The sequence below is a fragment of the Hordeum vulgare genome, chromosome 6H (genome assembly GCF_904849725.1).
Source record: "Hordeum vulgare subsp. vulgare chromosome 6H, MorexV3_pseudomolecules_assembly, whole genome shotgun sequence".
Taxonomy (NCBI): Eukaryota; Viridiplantae; Streptophyta; class Magnoliopsida; order Poales; family Poaceae; genus Hordeum; species Hordeum vulgare.
Window position 1 is genome coordinate 460,869,482 of NC_058523.1, and position 11,447 is coordinate 460,880,928.

The 11,447-nt window shown below is 44.6% G+C and overlaps 1 protein-coding gene across 1 annotated transcript; it reads left to right on the forward strand.

The window, feature by feature from the left end:
- The first annotated feature begins 1,577 nt into the window (after positions 1-1,577).
- Positions 1,578-3,996, forward strand: LOC123403340 (3-dehydrosphinganine reductase TSC10A-like). Its single transcript, XM_045097282.1, has 3 exons — positions 1,578-2,495; positions 2,604-2,751; positions 3,464-3,996. Exons 1-3 carry the CDS (start codon positions 1,959-1,961, stop codon positions 3,763-3,765), a joined length of 987 nt encoding a protein of 328 aa, XP_044953217.1. The 5' UTR covers positions 1,578-1,958; the 3' UTR covers positions 3,766-3,996.
- Positions 3,997-11,447: the final 7,451 nt, after the last annotated feature.

Here is an 11,447-nt window from a genome sequence, read left to right on the forward strand (position 1 = left end):
ATATTCATCCCACAGCCGAAGAAGCTTACAGAGGAGCAATGGAAGCCGCCAGCAGATGATATGGTCAAAATAAACTTGGATGGGTCTCATGTCCCGGGAGAAAACCATGCTGGTTGGGGTGTGGTTGCACGAACTTCAGAGGGTAATATTATTTGTGCAAGATCAGGGCGCGAGGACAATGTCATGGATGCATTTGCGGCTGAAGCCCATGCAATGTCCCATGCCGTGTCGCTCGTTGCTGATCTGGGAATCATAAATGTGGAGTTTGAAACAGATTCTCAACTACTGCTCGAGGCCCTGGATATGAACAAGGCGGACTCATCGGCATATGCAGCTGTCATTGAGGATATGAAGTACCAGCTTAAAATGTGGTTTCCCGTCATGTTATAAATGTGTGTAGGCGATCTGGGAACGCTGTAGCACACGAGTTAGCTTCCGTTGGTCGTTTGTTTGCCCCGGACCACTATGTTGAGTGGGATTCTGATGTACCCGCCCGTGTGGCTGAATGTGCGATGGGTGACATGAAAAAAAAGAGCCCTTATTTCGGTTTTGGCACGAGGAACCAAAGCAAGGCCATTCAGAAAACAAAAACAAAAAGCGAAAATCTAAACTGCATGCAATGCACAGCCGCTTTCCCGTGCGGCGGCTGATGCACGCAATTCGGAGAACTTGCTTAGCGGTGTTGTATTTAAAAAAAGATTTATCTTCTAAACCGTTATCTTAATTCTTGATCCGTTTTCACCACTCGCTTTATCGCGACGAGATCTTCAAAACTAGATCCCATGTCGACATGTTTCGGTAACTTTTATTTTCGTCTATACTTGCCAGATTATTATCACTTACTTATCACATTAATTGTCATATAGTTCTCACATTAAATTAACTTGGTTATCAGGTTTACTAATGTTGACATACCCTCACTAAAAAACTTGATTCATTGTGGTTGTGTTGGTTCATGCATTTACTTGCTTATTGTTAGTGCTTTAATACCTATTTTGTAGCTCCACATAACACTGAAATACTTAAAAGGTATAAAATTATTGTTTCGGTAACTACGTATAATTTTTATGACAACCATACACTCATAAAATGACAATTATGATGACATAAATGTGACAACTAGGAACGGCAAAAAAAATCAACGAAACATGTCAACATGGAATTTTATTTTGAAGATCTCGTCGAGACGAACCTAACAATGAAAGCGAATTTTCAATCAAATTATTAATCTGTAAGAAAAACATTTTGTGCATGTCTAACAGTGCCTACCTACTAATATTTGTACGAAGCTAACGATGACACTCTACAACCCTCTTTTTTTTATGCTATGCTTTGCATGCATGCAATCTACTTTTTCTACTTTTTGAGATGCTGACATATATGCACTATCAGCGCATAGACCGTTGTGCTGTACTGTGCCATGGTATACTACACGTTTGGCCTGAAATGTAGACATTTGTTATTTTTAAATGGCATGTGATGATGTGATTGTGGGGTTGCTACTAGCCGCCCCACCTGAAAACAAAAGTGCGGGGCTCCAAACAAAAAACAGCAAGGCAGTCATAATCGTTTACCCGGCAAAATCGCTTCAGCCCACATTGTGGGCGATGGGCCGCCTCCCTGTCGATCACATAGCACTTTAAAGAAAAAGTTCAGCTCAGATCTACCGTCGGCCGCCGGCCGCCGGCCTTCTCATCCTCGCGGACCCAATCAAGTCTTCGCGCGAGGCCCGGGAACCCCACACGGCCACACCTGATCTGAAGTCCAGGCGAGTGTGCTCGTTCGTCTCGACGGTCGCCGTCCTAGATCTGAACCCGTCAGGCGGCGAGCCTTCCTCATCCGTTGCCTCCGGCGCCCTGGTCCACTCCGCCGGCCGCTTCGCCCTCTTTAAACCCCGGCGCCTGAATCACCTCCCCACTCCACCGCCCGCGAAACCCAGGCCCTAGCGCGACCTCGCCATGGCCGCGGCACTCCTCCTCCTCCTGCTCCTGCTGGTGCCGCCCGTCGGCCTCCTCGCCGCGCTCGCCTTCCTGACCCGGCCCCGGGCCGCGCGAATCCCGCTCAAGGGCCGCCACGTCTTCATCACCGGCGGATCAAGCGGCATAGGGCTCGCCCTCGCCACGGCCGCTGCGCGGGAGGGCGCGCGGGTCTCCATCCTCGCCCGCAACGCCGCCCGCCTCGAGGACGCGCGCGCCGCCATCAGGCTTGCCACGGGACTGGACGTCGGGGTCCACCAGGCCGACGTGCGGGATGCCGTCGCCGTTGCACGCGCACTCGACGATGCCGGGCCAGTCGACGTGCTCGTCTGCAACCACGGCGTGTTCGTGCCGCAGGAGCTGGAGAAGCAGGACATGGAGGAGGTCAAGTGGATGGTGGACATCAACCTCATGGGGACCTTCCACCTCATCAAGGCCGCGCTCCCTGCCATGAAGGCACGCACCCGCGAGACCAGTCTCCCGGCGTCCATTGCCATTATGTCGTCGCAGGCTGGTCAGGTATACAGTACACACGGTTCTTTCGCTGCTTTGCCAGCAATGCAGCTAAAGTGTTTGATGTAGTGGCTCGTGATGGGAGATGAATCTCAGTTGATGTCTTTACTGTAGGTTGGTGTTTATGGGTATACTGCCTACTCCGCGAGCAAGTTTGCACTAACTGGACTTGCAGAGTCGCTGCAGCATGAGGTCATTTCAGACGATATTCATGTGTCGTTGATCTTCCCTCCTGACACAGAGACACCGGGTCTTGTTGAGGGTATGTACTGATTATATATGTTTTGACTTTTAAGTAATTGCTGAATTATTTAACTAACTTTCTTATGTGGTGATATCCTTTCCCATTGAATTTCACATGATACAAAAATTATTAGATGATTTACATCTCTGAAGATTGATATATGGAAAACTATTGCGTAATTGATGTAATTGAGACGTTTTTTAGATCCTCAAACTTTCAAGCTTATGTAGTGATGAAAATGTAATGTACTAACCAGTTTACTACTCCGCGATTTGGACAGTTTTAGTGATGAAAGTGTTTGAGGATTAAGCTTATGTAGAAGGATCATAAGACCAATACAGCTGAAACCACTTGATAAGTTATCTAGTACTTACCAGTAAATTAGTATTGCCAAAGTGATGAACTGTTCTTATGTAAATATAACTTCACTGATAGTTAAGTAGCCTTATTTGATTCTTGCAAGCTCACTGGTACTGACGGGAGAACAAAAGAAAAATCTATTTTTTCTGATTTTCGTTAAGATTTTTATGACCATGCCATTTCATAGTCCCCAGTTCTGGAGCCACTCTTATTTTTTGGCATCTCGTTCTTAATTAATGGACCAGCTATGCACTTTAGTGTTGTATTCAGTACATATTCATTCTCAAAAAGTAAGAAAAAACCAGTGCCTATTTGATACAGTGAAACTGAAGCATGTCGTGTACTTCTGCTGTTTTCTTATTGGTTGCAGAGAAGAAAAAGAGGCCAGAGCTTACCACTATCATAGCAGATTCATCAGGAGGAATGAAGGCTGATGATGTTGCCAAGAAGGCTCTAAACGGCATCAAATCTGGGAGGTTTATTATCCCCTGCAATTTTGAGGGAGCAATGTTAGCTATAGCCACTTCTGGTCTAACGCCCCAGAGTTCTCCGTTAATTGCATTCGTGGAGGTGATCGGTGCTGGACTGATGCGATTTGTAGCACTATGTTTCCAGTGGAATTGGTTCTCTACAATTGAGAACTGGTACGCCAAGAACAAGAAACATGGGTGAAAGCCCAAACTAGTCCTGGATTCCCAGATTTTCATAGGACTTACGGTTTGTACAACCAATAATGTACAGTACCTTATTAGTAGCCCTGGACTGAATGTACCATGGTATATGATGTATCCCTGTTGTAATTTGGGATACGATGTAGATTTGTCCCTTAATAATCTGGGTTGTTATTTTTGACCAATTGAACAGTGTTGCTAATTCCACTTAGCACGTTGTAGTGGACAGGAAGCTAAAAGTTCCCTTCTAGCTACTCCCCCCCTAAACTAATATAAGAGCGTTTAGATCACTAAAGTAGTTATCTAAACGCTCTTATATTAGTTTACAGAGGAAGTATATTTTAAGCTTTCTGTTATTTCTTGAAGTATTACACTGTATACTAGGTATCTGAACAAATATATGCTATTGTATATCAGTGCTGATTTTTCTGTGCAAAATGTATCCACATTTGGTGTGTTTGAGGCGAGCAAATTACAGAAACCACCAACTATCAGGTTGGTTTTGCATAGAACACCTACTGTATTGGTTTGTTGCACAAAACACTGCCTATTGGTGTAATTTGTTGCAGCCAGCTCTAATGTATCATTTGTCTTGGTTGACTTGATCCTGGACGGATATGTCTCAATTGTTAGTGCACATGTGGCAAAAAAAAACACAGTTTGCCAGTTCAAAAATTCAACATTTAAAAATAATACAAAAAACTAAGCTTTTTTCTTCAAAAAATGCATAAAAAATCAGGTAAATCATACATGTACCGAGTACTGGTCTGGAAAAAATCCAGGTCATTTGGACCATAAATTTGGGAGATATTGGTACTTTTAGTTGGGTCATTCATATTTTTGGTTAATGTTTCGTAAAATTACATTTTAGTAATTCATAATTGTACCTGATATTCTGAGTTAAAAAAAAATCAACTCTTCTTTTCTGAGGAAAGAAAAATGGGAAAATCTAATTGGTAGCATGCGCACGGCTCTGATACCACTTGTTACGCAATCCCGGATCGTTTCTGACCCACATGCGTCAACAGGCCCAACCTGAGAGCAACACCGACTTATGACAAACCTTGGACCCTCTCCCCCCAAAAGACTAGCCTGTTAGGAGGGGACACCCTCACCCTTATAAGTGGTGTTATGTCTCCTCCCACAACCGATGTGGGACTAAACCCAACAATCTCCCCCTCACACATCGGTCACCCATGGGCCCGCTAACACCAGCGTTCCAGCCCACCTACCATGACCGACTATCCATGAGTCCACCGAGATTTATTCCGGACACCTGGGCTCTGATACCACTTGTTAAAATAAATCCGAGGCATACCGACGATCATCCGAGGACCAAGCAATCACACGAGCATGACACCGAGATTTGTTAACGAGGTTCACCAATATGGCGGCGGGAGGACAACGTGCAATTTCCTTTTGATGTTCGAATTTTAAAAAGTTTTATCTATAAAACCGTTAATTCAATCGATGATCCGTTTTCACCATTGACTTTCTCGCGACGAGTTCTACGAAACTAGATCCCATGTCGATATGTTTCGGCAACTTTTTTCTGTTCATACTTGTCACATTTTTTGACCCACTTGCCATATTATTAACCACTTACCTGCCTTAAAAAATAACTTGATTGTCACTTTTTAACGTTGTTTCATACAAAAGCCTTGTAACAGATTTCATTATACATGATATAAACCATGTCATTTGAATAGAATTTAACTGACCGGCACAACAAAACACTACCACAACTACGTTTCAGAACAATCAAATGTCCTTTTATTACGACATAATATAACAATTGAGGATATAATTCAACAGATAAATACAGCAAACATCGTGACAACTATTTTTTTACAATGACTAACAAGTTGTATGAGACAATATGATAACGAGGTAGGATTAAAATGTCAAGCACAAAAAATATGTGGCAACTCTGATTTTATAAGCACCTACAAGCTTTATGAGACCACATGACAACTTAGTACAATAAAAATGACAAGCACATCAAAACATTTTGCGGACGGCATTTATAAGCATCGACAATCTTTGCACGAAACGACATCAAAAAATATGGCAATTAAGTTATTTTTATTGGGCAAGTAAATGGTTAATAATATAGCAAGTGAGTGGAACAATGTGGCAATTACGGAAGGGAAAAAAGTTTGTCGAAACATGTCGACATGGATCTAGTTTCGAAGATATTGTTCGACAAAGACAACGATGAAAACAGATCATCGATTGAATTAACGTTTTTAAAGATAAAAAAATTTGAATTTCAAACATTGGAGAGAATCTTTACGTGATGATGCATGTGCATGCGAGCCGCCGCATGGGAGTACCATCATGCGGCGCCGCTGCATAGTTGAATTCAAGAAAAATTCAACTCAGACCGCAAGTTTGGCTGATATTGATAGTTTTAGTTGCTCATCTAAAAAGCTGATCCAAAATTCAACATTTCAAATAAATAAATAAATAAATATAAATAAATAAATAAATAAATATATATATATATATATATATATATATATATATATATATACACACACACTACTCCCTCCGCCCTATAATGTAAGACATTTTTTACACTAGTAAGTACTTCCTCCGTTCCTAAATATAAGTCTTTTTAGATATTTCACTACGAGATCACATACAGATGTATATAGACTACAGATGTATATAGATATATTTTAAATGATATATTCACTCATTTTGCTCCGTATGTAGTCGTCTAGTGTAATATTAAAAAGACTTATATTTAAGAACGGAGGGAGTAATACCAAACAATCGAGTGAATCATACATGTACTCAATGCTGAGTCGGGAAAAAATCAGCTCGTGTGAACAACTGGTTTGGGAGATATTGACATTTTTAGCAGCTGATGTGGTTTCCGCAATTTGCTCTGTTTGAGGCCAAATCCATTAGATTACCCACAATGGAAGTAACATAGGTTGTAACATTAATGTCACCTAAGCAAAAATATGAAGTGACAACTAATTAATGAAAAGAGAGAGAAATTGAGTAACTTAACATGTTACTCATACTAGGAGTAACCTAGCGGATACCAATGAAAGATGAGTTTATAGGCTAATAAATGAAAGGCTCAATGTTATTATCCCTATGTTAATATTCACTCTCGAGGTAGTAACTTAGACTAGTAACATATGTATGTTACCGCTCTATGTTAGAGCAACTCCAATGTGGCGATCCATTTCGTCCGCCGACGTCCGTTTGGGTCGGCGCGGACACAAAAGTCGGCCCAACGCGTCGACCCAAAGGGACGTGCGTCCGCTTGGCGTCCGCCTGGCGACCCATTCCCGACCCAATTTTGAGCCGGATTTGCGTCAACGCGGACACGAGACGGACGCGCGCGCACATACTCCTCTCCCCGGGCCCGCCGGTCGGTGGAATCCACCACCATTCCCCCCTCCCATTTCCCTCAAAAATCCCCCCGCCCGCGCGCTCCCACCCCACGCCCGCCATGGACGACGACCTCGTCCTTGACGCCGCCGCCGGCCTCGCCTCCCTCGCCTCATCCGGCAAAGGCAAGCCTCACCCCCCCCGGAAGGCCGCCGCGCCGAAGCCGAAGAAGGTGTCGATGCCCGAACAACGGGCAAACGAGTCGGCCAAGAGGAAGGACCGGAGGCACGCGGCGGACACGAGGGATGAAGCCATCGCCGCGGCCGCCACGCAGCAGCAGATCACCACACTACTAGGTAAAAGCTTATAGACAAACGCTTACTAGTAGCGTGGGTTTATACCCCCTCGCTACTGCTATTTAGTAGCAACGCAGGTTTTTACCATCGCTACTACTAAGTTGATAGTAGTAGCGCGGGTTTTTAACCCTCGCTGCTACTAAGCGGTCTCAACTGTGCCCTCCGGGACATGCAATAGTAGTAGCGCGTGATATAAACAAGCGCTACTACTAAGTTGATAGTAGTAGCGCGGGTTTAAAACCCACGCTACTACTAAGTGGCCTTCAGTGTGCCCCCCGAGCTCCTTCCTCAAATCCCTCCTCTATCATCTTCTCCCCCAAATCCCTCCTCTCTCATGTCACTCTCCCCCAAATCCCATCGCCACTCTGCTCCGCTGCACCGAGCCTCCTCCCCACCCTCGCACTTCACCCGCGGGGCGCCGGAGTCGCCCGACGGCCGAGCTCTGGAGCGCCCAGCAGGCCACGCCCGAGTCGCCTTCCTCCTCTCCGGGCGGACCGCCCCGCCGAGTGCTTGTCGGTACAACCCCGGCCACCCTAAGGACCTCAAGGCCGGAGCCCTCTTCTCCTCATCTCTCTCCCGTAATTCCCCATATCTCTCCATTCTTCCTTCTCTCTTTGTTTTAACGAGCTGTAGGAGACAACCATGGCCGTCCCCGAGCTCCGCGCTGCCTATCCTCATGTCGGGCCTCGTCGGCCGCCGCGTCCACCAGAGCACCACCATAGGCGAGCTCCCCGTCGGCCTCTTCCTCCTCCTTCTCTTTTCCTTCTCCCTCTCATGGTCTCTGCTCTCTCGTTTCTCCATGGACACGAGCTTGCAGGCTGTCTTCATTGCCCCAACATGCTGGTGGTCACTGCTACTTCTCAAACAACAGCGCCAGAAATTGACACGTTGAAGGAGACTGGGCTTGCGTTGGTTTTTCCCTTGAAGAGGAAAGGGTGATGCAGCACAAGAGCAGTAAGTATTTCCCTTAGTTTGAGAACCAAGGTATCGATCCAGAAGGAGGGTCTCGTCAAGTCCAGAGTACCTGCGCAAACACAAACAAGCTTGCACCCAACACTTCAAAGGGGTTGTCAATCCCTTCAAGATTGTTTGCAAAGTGAGATCTGAAGACGGAAAGTGCAACGAAGTAAAAACTGTAAGGCTGAAAATATGGTGTGGAGTAGACCATGGGGGCCATAGTGTTCACTAGAGGCTTCTCTCAAAATAACAAATATCATGGTGGGTGAACAAATTACTATCAAGCAATTGATAGAACCGCGCAAAGTCATGACGATATCTAAGGCAATGATCATACATATAGGCATCACGTCCGAGACAAGTAGACTGATACTTTCTGCATCTACTACTATTACTCCACACATCGACCGCTATCCAGCATGCATCTAGTGTATTGAGTTCATGACGAACAGAGTAACGCCTTAAGCAAGATGACATGATGTAGAAGGATAATCTTAAACCAATGATGAAAACCCCATCTTTTTACCCTTGATGGCAACAACACGATGCATGCCTCGCTACCCCTTCTGTCACTGGGTGAGGTCACCGCACGGTATGAACCCAAAACCAAGAACTTCTCCCATTGCAAGAATCATAGATCTAGTTGGCCAGACAAAACCCACAACTCGAAGAGAATTACAAGGATATGAAATCATGCATAAGAGAGATCAGAAGAAACTCAAATAAGATTCATAGATAATCTGATCATAAATCCACAATTCATCGGATCTCGACAAACACACCGCAAAAGAAGATTACATCGGATAGATCTTCATGAAGATCATGGAGAACTTTGTATTGAAGATCCAAGAGAGAGAAGAAGCCATCTAGTTACTAGCTATGGACCCGTAGGTCTATGGTGAACTACTCACGCATCATCGGAGAGGTCATGCTGTTGATGAAGAAGCGCTCCGTATCCGGATCTCCCCTCCGGCAGGGCACCAGAACATGCCCCAGATGGGATCTTGCGGAGACAGAAGCTTGCGGCGGCGGAAAAGTAATTTCGATGATCTCTTGATTTTTTCGGGATTTTTAGGGAATTTATAGGCGCAACCCCTAGGGTAGAGGGTGCCCACGGGGCCCACAAGCCTGTGGGACGCGGCCTCCCCCCTGGCCGCGGGGTGGGGGCTTGTGGGGCCTGTGAGGCTCCCCTGCCTTGGCTCTCAAGCTTCCCGATCTTCTTCCGTTCCGGAAAAAATCATTTCGGGGATGTTCTTCCGTTTGGACTCCGTTTCAAAATCTCCTCTGAAAGGGGTCAAAAATATGGAAAAAACTGGAACTGACACTTGGCACTGAGTTAATAAGTTAGTCCCAAAAAATATATAAAAGGCATGCATAACATCCAAAGTTTGACAAGATAATAGCATGAAACCATAAAAAATTATAGATACGTTGGAGACGTATCAAGCATCCCCAAGCTTAACTCTTGCTCGTCCTCGAGTAGGGAAGTGATAAAGAATGAATTTTTGATGTGGAATGCTACCTAGCATGGTTGTCCTTTGAAACTTCTTTCACGTGACATGAATGTTCAGATCCGTAAGATTCGAAACAATGGTTTGCTATTGACATGAAAACAATAATACTTCAAGCAAACTAGCAAGGTAATCATGAACTTTCAAAATAACAAGGTCAATGAAAGTTATCCCTACAAAATCATATAGTCTGGCTATGCTCCATCATCCTCACACAACTAATGTAAATCATGCACAACCCCGGTATTGGCCAAGTAATTGTTTTCGCACTCTTACTTTCTCAAACTTTTTATAACTATCACGCAATACATGAGCGCGAGCCATGTATATAGCACTATAGGTGGAATAGAGTGTGGTGGTGGTTGTGAGACAAAAAGGAGGAGATGGTCACATTGACTCGGCATATCAATGGGTTATGGAGATGCCCATTAATAGATATCAATGTGAATGAGTAGGGATTGCCATACAAGAGATGCACTAGAGCTATGTGAAATCTCAAAAGGAGAACTAGTGGGTGTGCATCCAACTTGCTTGCTCACGAAGACCTAGGGCAATTTTGAGGAAGCCCATCATTGGAATATACAAGCCAAGTTATATAATGAAGATTCCCACTAGCATATGGTAGTGACAAAGCAAGAAGCTCTCAATCATGAAGAACATGGTGCTATCATGAAGCACAAGTGTGGAAAAAGATAGTAACATTGTCTCTTCTCTCTTTTTTTCATTTGGGCTCTTAGGCCTCTTTTTTTCGTTTTTTTAATCTTGGGCTCTTTGGCCTCTTTTTTTCCTCACATGGGACAATGCTCTAATAATGATGATCATCACACTTTTATTTACTCACAACTCAAAATGATGATGATGACTCCATAGGAAATGCCTCCGGCAGTGTACCGGGATGTGCAACGATCTAGCCTGTCGTATGACATTGAAACATCTCGCTAGCTATCTTATGATCATGCAATGGCAATATGAGAGTGACGGCACAAGTCATGAGACGGAACGGTGGGAGTTGCATGGCAATATATCTCGGAATGGCTATGAAAATGCCATAGTAGGTAGGTATGGTGGCTGTTTTGAGGAAGGAATTTGGTGGGTTTGTGCACCAGCGAGAATTGCGTGGCACTAGAGAGGCTAGCAATGGTGGGAGGTGAAAGTGCATCTATACCATGGACTCACAATAGTCATGAAGAACTCACATACTTGTTGCGAAGATTTTTATTAGTAATCAAAACAAAATGCTAAACGCATACTCCGAGGGGAAGGGTTGGTAGGTGTTAACCATCGCGCGATCCCGACCTCAACACAAAGGATGACAATCAATAGATCAATTACGCTCCGACTTCCTAACATAGCGGTTCACCATACGTGCATGCTACGGGAATCACTAACTTCAACACAAGTATTTCTAGATTCACAACACCCTACTGTTGTGGAACGTCGCATGAGAAACAAAAATTTTCCTACGCGCACGAAGACCTATCATGGTGATGTCCATCTACGAGAGG

Excerpts from the sequence above, each read along its gene's own strand:
- LOC123403340 (XM_045097282.1), top strand. The coding sequence starts at position 1,959 with ATGGCCGCGGCACTCCTCCTCCTCCTGCTCCTGCTGGTGCCGCCCGTC. Across the intron at positions 2,496-2,603 it reads TGTCGTCGCAGGCTGGTCAG|GTTGGTGTTTATGGGTATAC; the intron begins GTATACAGTACA and ends TCTTTACTGTAG. Across the intron at positions 2,752-3,463 it reads GACACCGGGTCTTGTTGAGG|AGAAGAAAAAGAGGCCAGAG; the intron begins GTATGTACTGAT and ends TATTGGTTGCAG.